The 24,033-nt window shown below is 44.6% G+C and overlaps 1 protein-coding gene across 1 annotated transcript; it reads left to right on the forward strand.

Moving 5' to 3' along the window:
* Positions 1-574: 574 nt before the first annotated feature.
* Positions 575-22,285, forward strand: GPR161 (G protein-coupled receptor 161). Its single transcript, XM_034789757.1, has 6 exons — positions 575-723; positions 5,952-6,363; positions 8,849-9,573; positions 12,689-12,793; positions 15,929-16,048; positions 18,973-22,285. The coding sequence occupies exons 2-6, from the start codon at positions 5,981-5,983 to the stop codon at positions 19,218-19,220; spliced, it is 1,581 nt and encodes a 526-aa protein (XP_034645648.1). The 5' UTR covers positions 575-723; positions 5,952-5,980; the 3' UTR covers positions 19,221-22,285.
* The last annotated feature ends 1,748 nt before the right edge of the window (positions 22,286-24,033 follow it).

The raw sequence follows: 24,033 nt of genomic DNA on the forward strand, positions 1-24,033 counted from the left end.
AGGTGGGAAAGAGAAGGGAGGGAAGAAAGAGGAATGGAGGAAGGAGGGCATGGAAAACAGGATGTTGAGGAGAAGATCTGGAAAGGGGGATAGAACAGGGAGGGTATGGAAAGAGATGGATAGAGGGGGAGGAAAAAGAAGGATGTGGAAAGGAGGCTGGATGGAAAAATGTGAAAGGGAAATGGATGGTGGAGATTAGGAGGAGGAGAGATGTGGAAAGGGGGATAGAAGGAGAAGGTTCGGAGGAGGGATGTGAAAGTGGACATAGAGGAACTAGGCTAGGCAGTGGAGGAATGTGGAAGGGGGATAGAGGAAGGAGGAAAGTGTGGGTGGAGGGAGGAAGAGGAATGTGTGGAAGGGGCATAGAGGGAGGAGGGGAGAAGGGATGTGAACGCATGGAAAGAGGAGGAAAGGGGGATGGAGGAAGGAGGTTAGGAGGAATGTGAAGGAGGATGGAGGGAGGAGAAAGGGGGATGGAGGGAGAAAGTTAGGGGGAGGGGTGTAAAGGGGATGGAGGGAGGCGGCTAGGAGGAGGGATGTGAGGGGGATGAAAGGATGTGAGGAAGGGGGATGGAGGGAGGCGGGTCGGGCAGCTGCTCCGGCCCTCTCTCTTGGCGGCGGCTGTGGGGGGTCCGGGGCGCTGTAACCCGAAACCTCCCGCCCCTGAGTGCAGCGAAGGCGGCGGGGGAAGGAGGAAGCGGCTCGGCTCGGCCCGGCCCGGCGGTGAGTGTGTCCCACACCAAGGGGGGAGCGCTCCGGTTTTTTCACTGGAGCTTATGGCAGCTGCAGGGCAGGGAAGGGTGTGTGTGTCTGTGCCTCCATTGCGGGGCTCTCCCGGCCCCGGGTGGGTTCTCGCTGCCCCCTGCTCCTGCGGTCTCTCCGGCCCCACCCTTCCCCGGGACTTTGCCTCCCCACCAGCCTTTGTGTGCGGAGGAGGGACAAGCCCGTGCCGGGAGGGAGGCTGGATTTTAGGGCAGGGGAGCAGCCGAGCGCTGCATCTCTGATTGCAGAGCGGGGGGGCAGCCAGCCAGCCAGCGACTGCAGAGGGTTGCGGCGGGGGGGGTCTCCTGCTTCTCGCGAGCCCTGCGAGCCGCCCAGGTCCCGATCGGGGCCGCTGGGCCCGGGACAGGCGCTGCGATTTCCCTTGCCTCTGTGTCTCAGTGCGCCGCGGGCGGGCGCGTCCGGGGCTGGGGCTGGAGCGGAGCTCACTGCAGCAGGCTCGGGCCACGCGGGACCTGCCCGCGCCGGGGCTGGGCTTGTGTCTCACTCGGACGCCAGGGGGCTAGAGCAGCAGGCGAAGGAAAGGAAAGAAGTGTTATTCCGATGGGACAATGGGCCGGTGCAAGGAGGCTCACAGCTACTCTGCCATCCCATGCCATTCTTCCCCGGATGATCGGCCTGCAGCAGGAGCTGCTCAGAGCTCCCCTGCTTCCCAGTTCCCTCGGCTCCCGGCGCCGGGCTCGGATCTATGGTGCTGGGTTACCTCAACAGCCGCCCTGCTTTCCCACCTGGGCTCCACTCCCCTGCCCTGAAGCATTACACAAGTTCCCCACTCCCCTTTGCTCCATAGAATCATAGAACTGGAAGGGATCTCCCCAGGTCATCTAGTCCAGTCCCCTGCACTCATGGCAGGACTAAGTATTCTCTAGACCATCCCAGACAGGTATTTGTCCAACCTGCCCTTAAAAATCTCCAATGATGGAGACTCCACAACCTCCCTGGGCAATTTATTCCAGTGTTTAACCACCCTGACAGTTAGGAAGTTTTTCCTAATGTCCAACCTAAATCTCCCTTGCTGCAATTTAAGCCCATTACTTCTTGTCCTATCCTCAGAGGTTAAGAAAAACCATTTTTCTCCCTCCTCCTTGTAACAACCTTTTACATACTTGAAAACTGTTATCATGTCCCCTCTGAGTCTTCTCTATTCCAGACTAAATGAACCCAATTTTTTCCAATCTTCTCTCATAGGTCATGTTTTCTAGAACTTTAATCATTTTTGTTGCTCTTCTCTGGACTTTCTCCAATTTGTCCACATCCTTCCTGAAATGTGGTGCCCAGAACTGGACACAATACTCCAGTTGAGGCCTAATCAGCGTGGAGTAGAGTAGAAGAATTACTTCTCAGGTCTTGCTTACAACACTCCTGCTAATACATCCCAGAATTCTGTTTGCTTTTTTTGCAACAGCGTTACACTGTTGACTCATATTTAGCTTGTGGTCCATTATGACCCCCCAAATCCCTTTCCACAGTACTCCTTCCTAGGCAGTCATTTCCCATTTTGTATGTATGCAACTGATTGTTCCTGCCTAAATGGAGTACTTTGCATTTGTCCTTATTGAATTTCATCCTATTTACTTTGGACCATTTCTCCAGTTTGTCCAGAGCATTTTGAATTTTAATCCTGTCCTCCAAAGCACTTGCAACCTCTCCCAGCTTGGTATCGTCCACAAACTTTATAAGTGTACTCTGCATGCCATTATCTAAATCATTGATGAAGATATTGAACAGAACTGGACCCAGAACTGATCCCTGCGGGACCCCACTTGTTATGTCCTTCCAGCATGACTGTGAACCACTGATAACTACTCTCTGGGAACAATTTTCCAACCAGTTTTGCACCCACCTTATAGTAGCTCCATCTAGGTTGCATTTCCCTAGTTTGTTTATGAGATGAAGCCCCATCAGAAGCCCCTGCCTGAAGCATTAGAAGAATTTCTCTCCCCTGTGCTCCCTCACCCTCAGCCCCTTGCTGCAGTAGCAATAGTGTTCCCCTGGGATTTTCTTCCCAGTCCATGCTCTGGCTGCATAGGGGTGGAATAAGAGAAAATGTATTCTCTGCAGGGCCCTGCCTTGACGTTTTGCTATTACCTGCATGCATCTCTATGCCTGCTCAGTGGGACCTTTTCTACATTAGAGAAATTAGGGTGATAACCAGCATTTGGAGCCTCCCCTCCAGCACACCTGTAACATGCACACCTTGCATCTGCACACACAGCTGCTACCCGTGATGCACAGGCATTTGCTAAACACTTTGCATTATGCTTGCTCTGCCTCACCTAACCACCTTGTCAACCTCCACCCCCCAAGCCAGTTGCCATCACTGCAGTGCCTGTGTGGATAGCAAGTGATGGCATATTAGCTCTAACAGTGCAAATAGTCCTCCGGCTACTGTCCCACAGTGTATCGGTTACTGCTTAGATGGCTGGTGCTCATGTTTCTGTTCTCTGTTGGTTGAGGGTCAAAGGAGGGATGCTTTTTTGCCTTTTGGATGTTTTAAAATTTGCAGGGAAGATTTGTACATGTGCCACAAAGAGGGCATGTGTCCAGGAATATGACTGCCAGTGGAATGGTGAGCACTGAGTGTTCCAAGTGCATTGTTTTAAACTAATCGATGGATCCTACCATGGATGGATCCTACCATGATGTTTAAAAAGCTTTTACAAATTAAAATTCTTCTGAATATTTAATTTGTTAGTTAGATGTTCTTGTTACATTTAAAAGGATGGTTATTTTATTTCTCTGGGGTAGTTTAGAACCAAACAAAATACACCTCTACCCCGATATAACGCGACCCGATATAAAACAAATTCAGATATAACGCGGTAAAGCAGTGCTCCGGGAGTGGGAGGGGAGGAGGGGCTGCGCACTCCGGTGGATCAAAGCAAGTTTGATATAACGTGGTTTCACCTATAACATGGTAAGATTTTTTTGCTCCCAAGTTCAGCGTTATATCGGGGTAGAGGTGTAGTATATTTTTAAAAACAGTTTAGGGTTTTGTGGCATTTAAAACTAGTGAAAATGGATTTTTGTTAGATTTTAAGCATCCTCCTACAGTGCTAGCAACTCAACCATTGCAGTATTGTGCTAGTGCTTGAGCACCTGAAAGTGAAAATGACAATAAACAATAATTGTTGTCTGCAGAGTAGTTATAGCTGTGTTGGTCGCAGGATATTAGAGAAACAAGATGTGTGTCTTGAAAGCTTGTCTCTCTCACCATCAAAAGTTGGTCCAATAAAAGATGTTACCTCACCCACCTTGTCTTTGTAATAAACAAAAAAGAAAGGATAAAATCCTTGTTTGTGGCAGACAAGTGCTCTGCACAGCTGAAGAGGGAGTGTGCAAAGGTGACTTTAATCTACCACCGGACTTCTCAGATCCTGGAGTTGTTCTTCATCATTCTAGCACTCTGGCATAAATTAGCACTGCCTAAGGGCTATTCTGATTTGTGCCAGCTGCCAAAAGCACAAAGGGACCCTTACAGCAGCTAGGGTTGCTGAGATGCCAGGACACTCCTGCTCAAACCACATCCATATCTCTGTGCCACCCAAGGATCCTCCTACATAGGAGAGATCCTTCCTGAGTAGCCAGGGAAGCTGGCTTTTGGCTGCTTTGTACCAATAGAGTTTAGCCAAAAGCAGCCAGGATTTTATGCAAAATGTTCATGGTCTGTGCCAAATGAAATGCAAACAGTAAACAATGAGCTTCACTGGTGGTGAAAAGTAAATGCGATTTAAAAAATTCTTTTAATGTCAGTAAATTAAGGTTTTCTTAGGAACACACGGAAGGAAATTTGTTTGGAAAAATATGATTTTTAGGCTGGCAGCGCCCCTTTAAACTCTAACTACCTCAGAGATCTAGGACACTTTCTGGATATTCGTGCCCAGCTGGGAAGGGTAGATGGCCAGAGTCCCAGCCAAAGCAACCCCTGCGAGTCACCAGTCCCCAAGAAATGCCAACACCAAGTTTGCATGAATTTGAAGCCAATCTTTTTTGACATTCCCTTTTTGTTTTCAATTCTTGGTCTGGATTTTGGGATTCAGTATGTGTGTGGCTTCACTGACAGAGCAGTGAGAGGGCTGCACATTAGGTTCTTCCCTTTCCCTTTCCAGGGCTGTGGAAAGAGAAAAATCTGATCTGGTAGTGGGAACACCAATGCTCATGCCAGGGGGAAGGTGATTAAGCAGGAATGACACTTTTGAGACCAGCGGGTGGTGTCGGCAGCCTCGCGAGGCAGCCGGCTGTGGAAGTGCCACTAATCAGGCGCCCAGAGGAGTTGGTGCAGGCCCACTGGAATGAAGGGTTAGTAGTCAGGAATACCTCTGCCGGAGACAATAAGGGGAGGTGACAGTGGCTCTCAGGGGAACCAGCAGCAGTATTTCTGGGGCCTGACGGGGAGATGGTGTTGGTCACCTGGGAGAAGTGATAAAGCCTTAGGTCAAGGGCTCTCAAACATTTTCATACCGTGGATGAGATCATAACAAAGGAATTGCCTCTTGGACACATTTCTCATTGACAGTCACACAGACTGTCCGGCTCACCTCCCCCGGCTCACTGGCAATACAAGAACATTCCTGTGGCAACTACAGTCATTGCAAAAGTGATATTAGGAGAGTATTTTACTGTATTTTAGGGTTTTTTTTTAATGTGATTTAGCAGCTGCAAAGGAGGATGGGCCAGTGCCATGTGACTAGCCAGCTCTCTGTGGATCACCAGCAAGTGCTCCACAGACCAAAGTACCACAAACTGTCAACTGTATAAAGAGAGATCAACAAAGACCATTTATTACTCCATTATTGTTTCTTTTCATAACAGCTTTTTGGCATAGATGACTGTGAGTTAGAACTCATGGGTAGGTCTGGTCAAAAGTTTGAAATAATGCCTTCCACTCCTGGAAAATATTAAATGGAATGTTTTCAGAATTTCTCCCGTTTTCCAATCAGCCCTGTTCTTGGGTTCTGTGCTTGGCTCTGCCATTGACTTGTGTGTGACCTTGGGAAAGTCAAGTCCCTGCTCTAGGCCTCAGTTTCCCCATCTAAAAATGGTTATGTGCCTCCTATGGGTGTTGTGAAGCTTGATTAATGTTGGTAAAGGGCCTTGAGATCCTGGGATAAAAGATATCGTAGACACAGAAAATACAATAATGTTTTCATGTGTTTTTCTTCTTGTTCCAGCTGCCCAGCATGTACTGTCTGCTCTGTCAATGTGCGCTCTGACAATGAGCATCAACTCCTCCCTCAGCAATGGGAAGGGCCTGAGAAACCTCACAGCGCAGGAAGACGGGGCAGTCAGAGTCACCGAGTCGATTGCTATTATCGTCATTGCTATTTTCATCTGCTTGGGCAACTTGGTGATTGTCATCACCCTCTATCGGAAGTCTTACCTCCTTACGCTGAGCAACAAGTTTGTGTTCAGTCTGACACTGTCCAACTTCCTTCTGTCTGTCCTGGTGCTTCCTTTTGTCGTCACCAGCTCCATCAGGCGGGAATGGATCTTTGGAGTAGTTTGGTGCAACTTTTCTGCCCTGCTCTATATGCTGATCAGCTCGGCCAGCATGCTAACTCTTGGTCTCATTGCTATAGATCGGTAAGCTCCTCTTTTTGTTATGAATAGCAAGGATTAATTCCAAACTGGGCACAAACAAACAATATGTGTTTTAATACAGATAAATGTAAATGTATTAATCTAGGAACAAAGAATCTAGGCCATGGGGGACCTGATCCTGGGAAGCAGTGACTCTGAAAAAGATCAGGAGTTGTGATGGAAAATCAGCTGAATTTGAGCTTCCAGGGCAACGCTGTGGCCAGAAGGGCTAGTGCAGGGTGGCCAAGCTGCAGCTCCGCAGCCACATGCAGCTCTTCAGAAGTTAATATGCGGCTCCTTGTATAGGCACCAACTCCAGGGCTGGAGCTACCAGCACCAACTTTCCAATGTGCCGGGGGGTGCTCACTGCTCAACCCCTGGCTCTGCCACAGGCCCTGCCCCCACTCCACTCCTTCCTGCCCCCTCCCCTGAGCCTGCCGTGCCCTCGCTCGTCTCCCCTCCCTCCCAGAGCCTCCTGCATGCCATGAAACAGCTGATCGGGAGGTGCGGGGAAGAGGGGGAGGTGCTGATCTGCGGGGCTGCTGACGTATTACTGTGGCTCTTTGGCAATGTACATTAGTAAATTCTAGTTCCTTCTGAGGCTCAGGTTGGCCACCCTTGGGCTAATGTAATCCTTCAATGCATACATGGGAATCTCAAGTAGGAGTAGAGAGGTTATTTTACTTCTGTATTTGGCACTGATGTGACCGCTGTGGAATACTATGTACAGTTCTGGTGCCCACAATTCAAGAAGGATGTTGATAAATTGGAGAGGGTTCAGAGAAGAGTACAAGAATAATTAAAGGATTAGAAAAAGCAACAGAGAATCCTGTGGCACCTTTAAGACTAACAGATGTATAGGAGCATAAGCTTTCATGGGTGAATGCCCACTTTGTCGGATGCACGTCACATGCATCCGACGAAGTGGGCATTCACCCACGAAAGCTTATGTTAGTCCAATACATCTGTTAGTCTTAAAGGTGCCACAGGACTCTCTGTTGCTTTTTACAGATCCAGACTAACACGGCTACCCCTCTGATACTAAAGGATTAGAAAACATGTTCAAAGAGCTCAATCTATTTGGTTTAACAAAGAGAAGGTTAAGGGGTGATTTGATTACAGTCTATAAGGATCTACCTGGGGAACATGTATTTCATAATGAGCTCTTCAATCTAGCAGAGAAAGGTATAACATGATCCAATGGCTGAAAGTTGAAGCTAGACAAATTCAGGTTGGAAATAAAGTGTAAAATGTGAACGGTGAGAGTAATTAACCATCGGAACAACTTACCCAGGTTGTAGTGGATTCTCCATCACTGACTATTTTTAAATCAAGACTGGCTGTTTTTTCTAAAAGATCTGCTCTAGGAATTCATTTGGAGGAAGTTCTAGAGGTCAGATTAGATGAACACAGTGATCCCTTCTGGCCTTGGAATCTATAAATCTATCTATCTAAAAAGTGTTGGTAAGAGAATGTTAAGGTTCCATGGGTAAAGCAATGAAAAGTCAGAGTTAAGGTTGCATGAACACAATAACATACTATTTTTCAAACAATACAATGTAACAGGGATTCTCAACCTGGGAGTCATGATCTCCCTCCCTTTCTTTTGGGCTAGATGGATAGTGAGGGGTTCCAGACCTTTTTTCTGTTGTAACATGGGGTATGGTATGGAAAAGGTTGGAAACCACTGCAATTATAGTGATTAATAATACCTAGCTCTTGTATATCACTTTTCATCAGACGATCTCAAAGCACAGGAGGGAGTCAAAAAAGGTAGTATCATTATCCCCATTTTATAGATTGGGAAACTGATGCACAGAAAGGTCAAGTGACATGCCCAAGGATATCTAGTAGGCCAGTGGCAGAGCTAAACCTAGGTCCCCTGAGTCTCTGTCTAGTGCTCTCTCCAGCAGGCAACACCGCCTCCCCAATATAATACATTTTCCCTGCAATTACATGTAAAATCATGAAATAGAAAGGTAGAAAATAATTAAATTACTATTTCAAGATGCAGCACATGCATCTAAGATTGTTAAAATCAATTGATCTGTAGTAACATAGCATTTGAGTAGGTGTATGTAATCATGTATAATTGTAAACATCAATACAATAATGCATTCACACTAGGATTAATTCTCTCTGAAGCATCTGGTATTGACCACTGTTGGAAGACAGGATACTGGGTTAGGTGGATCATTGGTCTGACCCAGTATGGCCACACTCATTTTTTTATAATCAGTAGGTAGAATTAAGGCTGCAAATGCAGCTTGATCTTGGGCACTTCTTGACTTTTGAGCTCATGACTGCAAATAATTTTTTGAAATATTTTTTTTAAGTGTCCCTCTAACCCCATTTGAGATTTGGGGAGCGGAAGTGGGGAAGTCTTTCCCTGGACTCCAATGGGAGTTGGATCTTAATCAGTAAACCCAGTTCTTTGCTTACTGTACTTTTCTATGATGGTACTGATGTCTCCTTTTGTGTTTCCCAGGTACTATGCTGTCTTATATCCAATGGTGTATCCAATGAAGATTACAGGAAACAGAGCAGTTGTAGCCCTTGTGTATGTGTGGTTACACTCCCTCATTGGCTGCCTTCCTCCTCTCTTTGGCTGGTCGTCCTTGGAGTTCGATCAATTCAAATGGATGTGTGTGGCTGCGTGGCATAAGGAGGCAGGCTACACAGCCTTTTGGCAGATCTGGTGTGCTTTGCTGCCCTTTCTGGTTATGATGATCTGCTACGGATTCATATTTCGTGTGGCTAGGATTAAAGCACGCAAGATTCACTGCGGTAGCGTGGTCATTGTGGAGGAGGACACTCAGAGGAATGGGAGAAAGAACTCTAGCACCTCCACCTCCTCTTCAGGCAGTCGAAGGAATGCTTTCCAAGGGGTTGTCTACTCAGCCAATCAGTGCAAAGCTTTCATAACCATCTTGGTTGTCATTGGTGCTTTTGTGATCACATGGGGGCCCTATATGGTAGTAATTACGTCAGAAGCACTTTGGGGGAAAAATAGCATTTCTCCTGCTCTGGAGACATTAGCAACATGGTTATCTTTTTCAAGTGCCATTTGCCATCCACTGATTTATGGACTCTGGAACAAAACAGTGCGCAAAGAACTATTAGGAATGTGTTTTGGGGACCGATATTACCGGGAGTCATTTGTTCAGCGTCATAGGACAGCCAGACTATTCAGCATTTCCAATAGGATCACAGGTAACAAACACTTAGATAAAAAAATACGATTCCCTTGAGGCTGATACTTAGTATCTGCATTCATGTGGTAACTTCCAAGGGCTGTACAAATACTAACTAGTGATGTGCTTGAGGGAGCTCTCAAGGGACCGTTTTTCAAATTATACCTCCCATCTGAAGGAAAGTTGTGATGAGTTGATGGGAATTCACCTCCCTTTCTTGATGCAGCTAAATTGTCCCTGGCAGAGAAGATTTAACTCTGGGGCCAATAAAAATAATTTCCTTTCTCCTCTGTTGTGATTCCCCTACACACACACACACACACACACACACACACACTATTTCAAATTATTCAAATCTGAGCATTCTTATACTATCAATATACTCAGTGGGTCTGATTCTCCACTCCATTGCCTGTTTTTATGGTGGTGTAACTCTGTTGACTTCAGTGAAGTTACACTGGTGTAAACCCAGTGTCATAGAATGGAGAATCAGGCCCAGTATATTTTTCAGGAGCAAAGTATAAACGTTTCCAGCTTAATAGAAAAATGTTTGCCAAGTGGTATTGCCTTTCTCTTAGCTAAACTTGTCATTTTAGCTGGAGCTGTAACAATAGCTATAGTTAACATTGCTTCAAACTTCTCATTCTAAGACCATGTATTCAGTTGATTATAACATCCCAAACTTTTACCTATTGGGGTAAACTTTTCTAGGCCTGTGTAGGCCTGAGGTCAAAATATTTTGGAAAGTTAAAATGATTCTGTCTGTTTTTGAGAATGAGATAGTGGGAAAAACATGCTGTATGAAAGGGCAATGCAAGCACAATATGAAATTGACCAACCATGCAGGGGAAACTGACTAGACACAAAGTGCTGACAAATGCAAGGAGTGAACAAACACAAACATATGAAGAAAATATTTTTTCTCTAATATCATTTGGTTACCATAATCTTAGGTGTTCCTTGTAACAATACCAGGTAAAACATGTACAGATAGAAGTGGAAGTTTTAAATTAATGGTAGTCCCTTTAAAAATCTACTTCCACCAGGCTCACAAGCAGTAAGTTTATAATTTAAAAAACCCACAAAAATTGTGATCCCCCATCTCTAGATATCCCAGTCCATCACATCCCTTTTCTGGTCTGCCTTTTAGATTGTAAGTTATATGGGACAGGGACTGTTTTTTATTTTTGTATCGTGGACAGCACTAAGTCAGGTGTTGGTGGTAAATAAAAATATACTCCATTCCTCACCAAAGTAGTTTTGTATCCAAATCTCAGAGAAAATCTTTCAGATTCCTAGAACCACTCTCTAATTCCCAATGCTTCTTAGGTCTGGTCTATACTACCCGCCTGAATCGGTGGGTAGAAATCGACCTCTCGGGGATCGATTTATCGCGTCCCGTTGGGACGCGACAATCGATCCCCAAATCGGCGCTCTAACTCCACCAGCGGAGGTGGTAGTAAGCGCCGCCGACAAAAAGCGGCAGAAGTCGATTTTGCCGCCGTCCTCACAACGGGGTAAGTCGGCTGCAATACGTCGAATTCAGCTACGCTATTCACGTAGCTGAATTTGCGTATCTTAAATCGACTCCCCGCTGTAGTGTAGATGTACCCTTAGTGTTAAAAGTATTCTATATTTTGGGAAGCCTGCTTGACCAATCAGTGTCTTTGCTGGCAAGCAGTCATGTTTGCCTTGGTATAGCAGGGTAGGCAAATGTGCTGTTGATACACAAATTTTATTACTCTCTGCAAGTGTAAAATTTGTATTCAGCTTAGAAAAAGGCAGAACATTCCCTGTCCTGATGATGGGCCTGAACCAAAGCCCATCAAAATCAATGGGAATCTTTCCATTAATTTCAATGGGCTTTGAACCAGGCCTAATAAGAACCTATGGATGTTAGGCACCAGCTTTTAAATTCTCTATCTAGGGCAAGTCCATCACCTCCCTCTCATCTGCAATAACCCTCCACTCCTTAGGACTAAGTGTTCTGGTATATGTCAACTAGGTACAGGGGTTGAAAAATCCATGTGTCTCACCAGTGGCAATTTTTTCTAGTGACTTCAGAAAATGTGAGTGCTTGTTTGTTTGTTTCAATTAAGTTTCTAGTCCTTCTGGTTGTGAAGAAAACGGTGTAAATGTAATGAAACCATTCCAGTGCAATAGTGTTGTCTTGAGTCTGCAGACAGGCACCACCAGTGCCTCTATTGCTACTCAGAGTTTTGCCATGTTGTAGCACTGTGAAATTAGCAAGATTCTGATCATTTTCATGATTGCTAATTCAGCACTTTTTGAAATTTCCACTTTCATGGTACTGCTTGGGAGAACTAAATGTAGAGGCAGGCTCTGGAATTATTAGTGGGGAAAGAGAATGCAAAATGTGGAAGGAAGGTGAGGGCATTGGAAACCTCCATCCCCATTGCAGAAGCCAGGTAGCTCTCACAGATGGGCTCTGGAAGGATTGGAAGCATAGCTGGGGAAGAAAAGACAGAAAGCGTCTTTCTCCTTCCAGCTGCGAGAGTAGGCTGGGCAGCTTCCAATTTATCAGACCCCTACTAGCCAGAGGCTGATAGAAAAGGTGGAGCCCTGAGCAGGATCCTAAGACTGCGCCTTAGTAAGAATCCCAGTGTTTTCCCCCTTTCTAGCATCTCAGGGTTGCAAAGAAGATGGAAACTAGCTCATTAGCCAACCCTCACTATTTATTATCCCATCAATACACTTGTCTTCTATAACTGCTTCTGGCTACTAGATTTAATCCTTTGGCTAGAGGGTGTCTGATAAGTTTTTCCAGCCCTGCGTGCATATATTTCTAAATATAATTAGCTCTCCTGATAAACTGCACATACTTGCAAATTGCTGGGGAGAGGTAGACAGCAGGCTTGCCGTGTGGAAAGAATCCAGGAGCATGTGGCAGCTGGTGACATGATATTGCAAGATGGGAAATCCAGGTGGTTTGGCAGCTGGGTCTGGAGGGTGGTTTTTGCTGTCTTGTCACAGGAAAAATGGGGAGAAAGGAAAGTTGGGAAAGCTGGGGGGTGGAATCGGGCACTCGGATGTGGGGGTTATTTGAAGATGCTATCATTAGAGTAGCTCTACCATACAGAGCACAACTCAGTGATGATTAAACTGTTTTGCAGATCTGGGACTATCTCCCCATCTTACAGCTCTCATGGCAGGTGGGCGACCTTTAGGACACAGCAGCAGCACAGGGGACACTGGTTTCAGCTGCTCTCAGGATTCAGGTAACTCTGTTGTTTTCCTTTCTCAGACAGAAAGATTTTACTTGCAGCTTACTTGCAGAATTCTGCGAACAGTCTGTATTTATGTACAGATATCTTTTGGTAGGTGAACAATAACATTAAGCATCTCCTATGGCAGTGGTTTTCAATCTGTGGTCCGCAGACCCCTGGGGGTCCACAGATGATGTCAAAGATTTCCAAAGTCGTCTACTATGCCATTTGACATTTTTTAGGGGTTTGCAAATGAGAAAAGTTTGAAAACAATTGTCCTATGGTACCCTGAGCAGAACTGCCTTAGCCTCTCCTCTGTATTTTTGATCTTGCAGTGTCTACTATGAAAATACCGTTCAGCCTAGGAGAATAATTTCTTTCCCTAGTGCATATTTCCTAGGAGTGTGATAATCTGTTTGTCCCGTTCCTTTATTCTTCTTCCCTCTTCAGTGATCTTCCTGGCCCCCCAAGGAGCTAAGAAGCAAACTGCTCGGGAAATAGGTCTCTTCATATCCTGCTTATAGGAGATTTCATTTGGTCACTCTATGCTAGAGCCTCTCCGATAGAATGGAGGCTTCTCATCTTTGTCATGGATCTCTCGAGCAGTAGCCTAGAAAAGGGCATGGTGATCTGCCAGTAATTTTCCAGCGCTGGTAATAGGGGGGCTGTGGTTTTAACTGCCAACAGAGGGAAGTTTTCCAAAACCTCCACCTGCAATCTATTTTAAAGAGCATTTCTGCTCTACAGATACCAGAGAGCACTCTTCTGACAGCTGCAGCTCTGCATTGCTCTCTGACTGGGAGAATGGGAGAAGGAGGCTGGCAAGGTGGGATTTTTCATGAAGGCAACACTACTCCACTAATTCTGTAGGTGAATTGCTGGCTTAAGTGCAGCTATAGGTGATAACGGGTAATGGAAAACTCTTCTCTTTATAGCATCCTGTGTTATCATCCTTGAAGAAAGGCACTAAGAGGCCTCCACAGCTGACCAAATCAAAGATATAAGTTGTTAGGAGCCCCAATGTTTAGGGAATTTGAATTGGGAAATATCCCACTTCACTGAACATCCTGAATGACAGAAGACAGGCTTTTCAGATAGTACAAGCCAAAGGAACTGTATACAGAGAAAAGATCAAGGGATGCCCATTACAGATCAAGTATTTAATGAGGCAGATAATATAGGATAACCCGTATCCAGTCAAAACACTATCTTAGCATCACTTATAGACAGGGATCCACTTCTGGGCAAGAATTACAGGCCAATTTCTTTATTCAATGTAGTTTTTAAAATATATGCTAAAATATAGTCTCAAGGACTAGAGTGTCATCTTCCTAATTCTACCCATCCATTGCAGGCTGGCTGGGTTTCCAAGGAGTAGGGCTTTGATCTTGTACCATTGACGTCAATACCCCAGATGATCCACAGAACATTAAAAGTATCCCACTCATTTAATATGGTCTATGAGGAAGGTAGATCACTCGCTCATTACTAAGTATTTGGAGAAGGCATTTGACAGTATGGAATGGAAATATTTATATATCACAGTTCAATTCTGGACTATCCTTCATTTAAAAAAAATAGGTTTGCTAAATAAATCATTGGTAAAGGTCAGGTATATGCGACAGTGGCTTGTCTCATGGAACTCATCATGGATGTGTGTTGTCCCCTTTGCTATAAATTGGTCCTGGACCCTCTGGCTATTGCTATAAGAATAAATCCAGGAATCAAATGAACTCATGTGGGTGGAGAGGGCACAAAGCCATGGTCTGCAGAGGGTGTAATCTGACCAATGGATGATTTGGAACAAGCTACAAAGCATCGAATGGCTGTTGTAGGAAGCTTTCGATCCATCGTCAGAGTACAAAAGTATTTGGGCAAAAGTAAAGTGTCACAAGCATTCAGGGGAGCACAGGCTGTGCCTTTCAGCAGCAGGTGTAAGAAGCACTGACACAGCACGGTTCCCTAGTGCTCCCTGAGGCAGCCTGTCTGCTTCTATGCTAGGGAGGCAGAATGCCTCTTTGACTGTCATAGGGTATGTCTACACTGCAATTAAAAATCCGTGGCTGGCCCATTCCAGCTGACTGTGGCTCGTGGGGCTTGGGCTAAGGGGCTCTTTAATGCAGGGTGGACATTCGGAGCTCTAGAACCCTGTAAGGTGGGAGAGTCCCAGAGCTCAGGCTACAGCCCAAGCCCGAATGTCTACACCACAGTTAAACAGCCCTTCAGACCAAGCCCCATGATCCTGAGTCAGTTGGCACAGGTGTGTCTAATTGCAGTGTAGACGTACTCTTAGTGTCTGTACTCAGCCACAACGGCACTGGAGTGAGGAGCCAGGCCACAATTTGGCCCTTCATGTGATAGCATGCCAGACGTTGAGTTTAGTATTCTCCACACAGTAACAGGTAAACTTTATTTTATATCTAAATAATACGGAGGAAACGCAGGTAAATGAAATAGTGTTCATGAGATCAATACCCATAAAGTGGTAGAATGACTCAGCAGAAAAAAATACAGGATCAGTCAGGCAGATGTTCTCCTTAAGGAATAATGTTTGTGACAAGAAAGCAAAATTAGTTAACAAAGGCAAAATAGAGTGATCAGAACATTCCCCAGCTTGGCTTGCCATCCATTCTGAGTATGGAATCTGATCTCCTATAGGCATCCCCCATGGTCTGTCTCCCAAGCAGCCAGTTTGTAAGGACTTGTCCACACTTGAAAATTAATTCAGGTAACGTGTGAATGTAAAAGGCAATAGCTATTCCAGAAGAACACCATGCGTGGACAGGTGCCTATTTAGTGTGATCCACTTTCGAAGAATAAGTGTGCCTACCTGTGGCATTATTCAGGAATAGTTATTGTGGAGTAGCTGTTGTTGAATAATGCCATCTGTAGACAATCCTTCTCTCGCTCAGGAGAAGCAGGGAATTGTCCTCAGATTAACCTCTGGTTAGCTGAAGACCAAGTAATAACTTGACCCTGGCCCTGTCTGAAATCCCATCACAGTTGAATGCAGAGTGATAATGCATCAGCACATTTTAGGCAATTTTTGAGGAGAGGCGCTCAAGTCTATGAGTTCATTTCCCCCGATAATTTTAGGTTTGTCTTCTCAGGGATCATTATTATTTCCAAACGTTTTCTGCATTTCAGGGACAGATGTGATGCTGCTTGAGGATTATAGTTCGGATGGCGCTCATCACCCACATTGCGTTTATCCCTATCGACGGAGGAGTTCGGTGACATTCGAAGACGAAGTGGAGCAAATCAAAGGTGTGTTTAGGGTGGATACTGTAATGGTGCTCACCTGGGATGACCACCCCCTGCACCTTCATGATGGCTGCCAAGCATAGCTGTCCCCTTCTTTAACCTTAGAACACAGAGGACAAGTATCACTCCTGGGCTCTTCATCCTTCCCCTTCTGATAGGTGCTCTGACTCTTCCCTTCTGCTGATTCCTCCACAACCTTCTTGAGAGGCCCCAACTTCTGCTCACCCCATCCTTTACTGCTGGGTCACTCATTTTCACCACTGCTGCCTGCTCTGACTTCCCACTAGTTACCTCATCGACCCCTGTGGACACGCACTCCCATGCCATCTGAGCTGCTTCTCCCTGCTGTTTTCCATCCTGATGCTGCTGGTTGGTAGGTGGGTGGAAGGGAGGGAAATACACGTTTTCTGGAACTAGGGAGGTGAGGCTGGACAGGACTCACTTGCAGGGTATATTTTACAACTGTCTTTCTGCCATCCATCCACTTCCTTTTAAGATCTGTTCTTTCTTTTCTTCTTATTCGGGTAGGCACGACATGAAATCCCTGACAGATGTGTGGTCTGATTTAACGGTATCTGCTCTTGCACCACACTACAGCAAACCAATGTAGGGGACAACAGAGAGCTCTTCAGAACTGTATGAAGTTCTTATGGGAATACTAGGAAGCTTGGGGTGTACCAGTACGCCAAAGTGGTGCATAACATATTTCTGCTAGAGCCCGCGTTATCTTTGTTAATTAAAACCAAAGGCCCACACGAGGAGTACAGCATTTCAAACATGGGCCTGGATTCTCTGCACAGCTAAGGCCACTTTGCATTGCATAAGCCTTCAACAGCCTGGAGATAGTCTGTGGAGAATTTCCCCTGTGCTGGAGAACTCATGGTTTGCAGAAAGCTGGCAAAGCCAGCCAGCTCTGCCACCCCTTGTGCTCTCAGCATAAAGGGATGGAGAGGGTGTCAGGGGTGGAATAGAGATGGGGAGGAGGCGTCGCGGAATGGAGCAGAGGTACAACCCATCCTCCATTGGTGTAAGGTCCTTGGATGACCTTACCCCAGTGATGACCTTACCCCAGGCTTCCCCTATGTAGCACTAGCATGCTCTGGGGCCAGGCGTGCGTGCACACACACACACCCCTGCAGCGCTATGACAAAATCATTGGCGATAATAGATAATAGCAGTTTCCAGTTCAAAATATGAGTATCCCTTGAACTGGGGGTACACTATTTTTTATTCAGGGATAGCCAGCCCCCTGGATAGAAGAGCTTAATAACAGGCCTTCCTTCTGATAGGTAGTTCCAGTCTAGATCAAGGATCAGAAACTGGGCTTCCCTGCATGGGCCTCATTCATGCAGGAACAACAGCCTTATGTGACCCTGCCTTTCCTTGGGTTTCATCCATTTACGTTGTCTACTCCCCACTGTATTTTTTTCCCCTCTCTTCCCCGCAATGACTCCACCACCTTGATGTTTTTCTGCCCTCCCAGGCTTTTATTTTCTCCATATACTGCCCGCCTCTTGTCTCTCCTGTCCATTACCTGGCTGTGTTACTTTAAATTCTTTAAACTGAAAGAATGTATTTCTCTCCATTTATGCTGTTTGTTTGCTCCTTGCGTTTGTCTCAGCTGGGACAGGGAAACTAGACAAATCAGTTTCACTTTGTTTTCTAGTTAGGCTCACATGTTGGTTCTCAATACTAGCAACATGTTGCTGGGACTGGCTTTAGAACACTGCAGGGTTGATTTAATTTTAGCAGATCCTCTTTAATTTGGGCTAATAACTAGGAGGCCAATTGCAAGTGATAGAATTTACTAAATCATAAGTCAATGAGGACAACATAAAAACAGCCACAATGCATCACACAGTGTACTTGTTATTACCTTTGATTTTATTATTAGCATTAATACTTGAGACTCTACAGTACACACATACTGTAGTATATTTAGCCCAAAATAATGTAGTCTTATTAATATGAGGGCTTTTCTGAAGTATCTTCTGTAAATTATCTTAGCAAAATTCTACTCACACACTCACCCCAGGGTGAATTGGTTTGGGGTTTTGTTTGACAATTATCATTACTTTTCCACTATCCGCCCCATAATGATAAAAGGTAGCCAAGTAGCTTTTGTGTGTTGCCTCACAGACATTTATAGCAATTGTGCAAGGCTGTTTAAATGGATTCCTGAGGAGTAGGGGGAGGCTACCAGTTTTTTGTGCAGATCGGTGACGTATAGAACAGGGAGGTTCTGCTGTATATAAAAAGTTTGGTCTTCACCAAGTTTAAAACATACTATGAGCTGTGTGACTTCTTGTGTTGTCCCCCTTTTTATGTAAACAAAATGTAAAATTTTGGTCTAAACTAAATTGAGAATCTCCTTGTCTACAAAACTAATGGTTAGAGTAGAAGGGGCTGGGAATTGGGACTCAAGAGTTTTACTCCTGGCTTTGTCACTTATTTCTTTCCCATGGTCATGTAATTCCCATAGGGCCTAATTCTGTGCCAGATGGAATAAATGGAAGTTTTGCGCTTCGGCGGGATCAGGCCAATAACCTTTTCTGTGCCTAAGTCCCAATCCAGCAAAGTATTTAGCATGTAGTCCCATGTAAGCACGTGGGTAATCCATTTGACATCAGGGTAAGCATGTGCTTAAATGCTTTGCTTCAACAGTCCTTAGTTTTCCCATCTGTAATTTGGGGATAATTTCTCTACCTGACATGATGATATTGTGAAGATTAGTGTTCATGGTGTGCTTTGAGATCCTTAGACAAAAGATGTTGTGGAAGCATAAAGTACTATTAATAGCAATATTTATCATTTGTAGAAGACATGATCACACACTTGCAGTCCTGAAGACAAATATTTACCCTCAGTTGTTTGCACAGCCATGATATGTTATTGTTAATTGTTCTGTCTTAATTTTTTTTCTTTAGAAGCTGCAAAGAATTCCGTTCTTCATGTAAAAGCTGAAGTCCATAAATCTCTGGACAGTTATGCATCCAGTTTAGCCAAAGCTATTGAAGCTGATGTGAAAATTAGCTTGTTTGGAGAAGATGCTTTACCAGGATCTTTGTTTCCTTCGCGGACTATACCAGGCGGCAATGTGGGTGCACGGCGTGGTGGCAGAGCCCAGGCTGGCCAAAGACTTCAGCTTCAAAGCATCGATGAAGGGAATATTTGAGAAGAGCGCTGAACTAGAAGAAACCACTAAGTAGGACCCAGTCTAGTAATAATTATTGTAAAAGAAGCAGAGTATTCAGAATGGCTTAACTTCAGTGTTTTAGTCAAGAACACTTGAAAATACCTGAATACTTGTCTTTAAATACATACATCTACATTTTAGAACAGTATTTACTTACTGTTCAGGATACTGTAGATGTGTTTGTGTAATGTTTTTATCCATTATACAGCACATAAAAATATAGGATTTGCCTTACTGGACCAAACCACTGGTCCATCAGATCAAGTATCCTTTAGTGGCCAATTCCTGATATTTCATAGGAAAGCAAAACAAACAAACAAACAAAAAAAAACCCATGCAGCATTATACATGGTGTTGTAGAGATTTTTTCCTGACCCATGGGGCTATCAATGTAATCCCTAAAAGAGGAGATTTGATGGCTCTACTTACTGGAAACTTTATACACAGTGTTATTTTGGAGAACTGTAAAAAAATGACAGGAGCATGGATTTAACTAAAGCACAAAATCTGAGCTTAGTTTTCAGATTTCCAGGATCCCTTTCATCCAAATTACTGTCCTGCTCTCCTTTGGTGGTGGATTAAATTTTTGACTGTTCAGTCGTGGGAATGCTAAATATGAGGCCATATTTATTGCTTTTGTTCCACTGGACAAACGTTTTACTACAGAAAGCAGATACATCATTCTCACATGTATAATGGGTAGAGGCAGACAAGCACCGGAAAGATGGCAGAAATGGTTGTAGAAGATGGACATGCAGATTTTGTTTGGGGTTTTTTAGTTCTCAATGAGAATTACGATTTGCTTTCCTTGTTTTGTTTTTACAGAGGCATTGTACAGCCACTAAGATTAAACAAGGATGAGATAGAACATAAATACTGTATTGCCACTTAATATTGACGTTATACAGGTTTCATCCTTTATACACAGAAAAGCTTGGTGAGTTAGATTTTTACAAAGGAGTACGTCTTTTTGTGTTGTTAAAGCAATAACTACCTCAGTGCAAGTATTTCTTGGAGTTTAACTCATTAAATCTTAAAATAACAATTTTTAGCACTTATATAGCACTTTTCATGTTCCAAGCGCTGTACAAACATGAATTAATCTTTATAGCCCCCTAGCCCTGAGCGGCAGGTAGGTGGGTAAGCAGCATCATTCCCATTTTTGCTGAAGCATTATTGAAGTGAAGGGCCAAGTTTGTCCAGAAGTGCTCACTCGTTTTGTGTGACTCAGTTTTTGAGTGCCCACGTGGTAGCTGCAGGTGCTCAAAACCTCTGAAAATCAGGGACAATCTCACTTTGGGCACTTAAAACCTGAGAATTACAGAGCTCTTGTGACAATTTGGCTGTGTGTGACTTACCCAAGGCCATAGACAGAATATCAGAGGGTAAAATCTCTGGATTTCATGAAACTCAAACCCGTTCTTAAACCACTAGATCACCCCTTTCTCTGGCCCCAGTTCAAAAAAGCATTCAAGCACATGCGTAAATCCATCTCTATTCAGCAATGCACTTAACTCATGGCTAACTTAAGTACTTGCTTATGTCCCATTGAAGTCAATGGGATTTAAGTGTATGCTTGAAATTAAACGTGATTTGCTGAATAAAGATGGACTGTTGAATTGAGACTTCTACAATCCACAAAATTGGGTGTTTTGCATAGTTACAAAATATTCAGGAATGAAATAGTTAATAACAATGGATTGTGAGGAGCTGATGGCCTGAAAAGTAGCCTAGTGACCCCAGTCACTCATTCATTTTACTTTATTTAATTTTTCAGTGCATAAAATGTATCTTTTGACAGCTCTTGGCACACGTCCAAGAATCTATAATCCAATCAATTGCCAGGAAATGCCCTGCACCGAGGTCATTATTGCCATTGTAAAATGAATATGCAGGGAGAAAGCTAGGCCACTGGATTTCTTTTCACAGGTGATGCTGTTTTAATTGCTCTCTATATGAACACACACACGGTATAATAGCTCATCAGATTGTTAGAAACAATTTCTTAATGTTCCACTTATTTTGTAACCCTTGCAAAACAAGTTGACCAAAAATGCCATTGAAGGAAAAGGGAACAAGGAGCCTGAATTAAAGGGGCAACCATAGGATAGTTTGGATGGATTGGGTTCGCTCTTATTCACCATTAGATTGCGTTGAAGTAATTGTCAAGATTTTGTCTCAAAGGCATAGGGGGGAAACCCCCAAGCACATATGAAAGCACAAAATAGTTAGCATTACATAAAGAGCACCTTACCCACCAAGGCACTGATTGAAATTCAGCCCCCCGTGAAGGTCTGAGGAGTTGCACCTGCTTACACCAGGGTTGAATTTGGCTCACTGTGTTAATTTCACTAACATATTATTAGTAATATATTTACTAAATAATTTATTTACTAAATGAAACACATCTTACACCCTCCCCATAATGCTGTTGTTGTTATCAGTGTTTTCTAGTTTGAGATGTTGTTAGAGAAATAACTAATTAAGAAACAAACACATTTTACAAAGTTGTATTCAAAGTACAAGGAAGTGCATTGTTTCTAGATAGTGAAGGTGAGCGGTTTAGTTTCATTCTTCAACCTGAGTGAAGTGCCCCTTCTTTAATTCTTTAATTTTTGATAATCAAAGGTGTTACTAATTACATAAAAAGATCAGGAGTCCTTGTGGCACCTTAGAGACTAACAAATTTATTTGAGCATAAGCTTTCATGGGGCTGTAGCCACAAGTACTCCTGTTCTTTTAGTAGATACAGACTAACACGGCTGCTACTCTGAAACTATTACATAGCAGAGGAATTTTTTTTAAATCTCAACAATGTGCCATTAAGAAAGTCATAGTTCAAGACTAAAACAAAAGCATGGAACATATTGCATAAGGCTGCAACCATGTCCTTAGTCCTCCAGTATTAGTTAAAAGTAAAAAGAGATATTGGACTTGGAAAAGGGTCAGAAAAGGGCAACAAAAATTATTAGGGGTATGGAACGGCTGCCGTATGAGGAGAGATTAATAAAACTGGGACTTTTCAGCTTGGAAAAGAGACGACTAAGGGGGGATATGATAGAGGTCTACAAAATCATGACTGTTGTGGAGAAAGTAAATAAGGAAGTGTTATTTACTCCTTCTCATAACACAAGAACTAGGGGCCACCAAATGAAATTAATAGGCAGCAGGTTTAAAACAAACAAAAGGAAGTATTTTTTCACACAGTGCACAGTCAACCTGTGGAACTCCGGGCCAGAGGATGTTGTGAAGGCCAAGACTAAAACAGGGTTCAAAAAAGAAGTAGATAAATTCATGGAGGATAGGTCCATCAATGGCTATTAACCCGGTGAGGATAGGCAGCAATTATGGTCAGGTTTGTTCCATTAGGAGGGTGCGTTTTTAGGCCCCCCCTACCCCCCCTTGGAACAGGCTTTTCTAACTTTAAAAAAAAAAAGACCCATTGCTACAGATTCTACTTTTAGTTAATTCCCTGTCAAGAAACTTGATTGGTTTCAATGGAGTTAATGCAGATTTACACCAGTGTTAGTGGGATCAGAATCTCACCCAATAACTTTAAAGTTTGAGTCATCGTTTCCATAAGAATATGACATCTTTTCCTCCTCCTCTCATTCCTCAAATAATACAAATCAGCAAGTAACAAATTAGGTGTGTCATGCTAGGCATGTGTTTTCATCCATTATTATAGACCGGGGTAGGCAAACTTTTTGGCCCGAGAGAGCCATCTGGGAATAGAAATTGTACGGCGAGCCATGAATGCTCACAAAATTGGGGTTGGGGTGTGGTAGGGGCTGCAGGGTCTGGTTGGGGGTGCGGGCTCCAGGGTGGGACCAGAAATGAGTCATTCAGGGTGTTGGAGGGGGCTCTTGGCTTGGATGGGGGAGTTGGGTGCAGGGCAGGTGCGCGGGCTCTGGGGTAGAATCGAGGAGTTCGGAGGGCAGAAGGGGAATCAGGGCTGGGGCAGGGTTTTGGAGTGTGGGAAGGGGTGCAGGCTCTGGCTGGGGGTGCGGGCTCTGGCGTGGGGCTGAGGGTTTTGGGGTGCAGGAAGGTGCTCCAGGCTGGAATCGAGGGGTTCGGGGGGCAGGAGGGAGATCAGGGCTGGGGCAGGGGGTTAGGGCGCGGGAAGAGGCTCATGGGTGCAGGCTCTGGGTGGTGCTTATCTCAACCAGCTCCCGGAAGCAGTGGCCATGTCTCTGCTCCGGCTCCTATGCGGAGCTGTGGCCAGGCGGCTCTGCATGCTGCCCCATCCGCAGGCACTGCCCCTGCAGCTCCCATTGGCTGCAGTTCCCGGCCAATAGGCGCTGCAGGGGTGGCGCTTGGGGCAGGGACAGTGCGCAGAGTGGAGCCCCCTGGCTGCCCCTACACATAGGAGCCAGAGCGGGGTCATGCCACTGCTTCCTGGAGCCGTGTGGAGCAGCCCCCCGACCCTGATCTCCAGCTGGAGTGCCGGAACGGGGCAAGCCCCAGACCCCGCTCCCCAGTGGGAACTCGAGGGCTGGATTAAAACGGCTTGCGGGCCGAATCTGGCCCGCAGGCCGTAGTTTGCCCACCCCTGTTATAGACAAAGGGGAAAATTCTGTCCTTAGTTACACTGTTGTAAATCCGTGGAAGTCAGTGGGGCTATATCAGCGTATAACTGAGAGCAGAATTTAGCACAAAGCATGCATATGTTCATATCCCTTCTCCATCTGGCCCCTTCCCCAATTAATACTGAAAAATTTATGAATATGTTGATCACAAACTTTAATTGTTTTGTTCTATTATATATTTAATTTCAGTTTACTATGAGAGT

The sequence above is a fragment of the Trachemys scripta genome, chromosome 1 (assembly GCF_013100865.1).
Source record: "Trachemys scripta elegans isolate TJP31775 chromosome 1, CAS_Tse_1.0, whole genome shotgun sequence".
Taxonomy (NCBI): domain Eukaryota; kingdom Metazoa; phylum Chordata; order Testudines; family Emydidae; genus Trachemys; species Trachemys scripta.

What these genes read in the sequence shown, in the direction of transcription:
- GPR161 (XM_034789757.1), top strand. Translation starts at nt 5,981, where the DNA reads ATGTGCGCTCTGACAATGAGCATCAACTCCTCCCTCAGCAATGGGAAG. An exon ending in GGTCTCATTGCTATAGATCG is followed by an intron (nt 6,364 to 8,848) that starts GTAAGCTCCTCT and finishes TGTGTTTCCCAG; the next exon opens with GTACTATGCTGTCTTATATC. An exon ending in CGAAGTGGAGCAAATCAAAG is followed by an intron (nt 16,049 to 18,972) that starts GTGTGTTTAGGG and finishes TTTTTTCTTTAG; the next exon opens with AAGCTGCAAAGAATTCCGTT.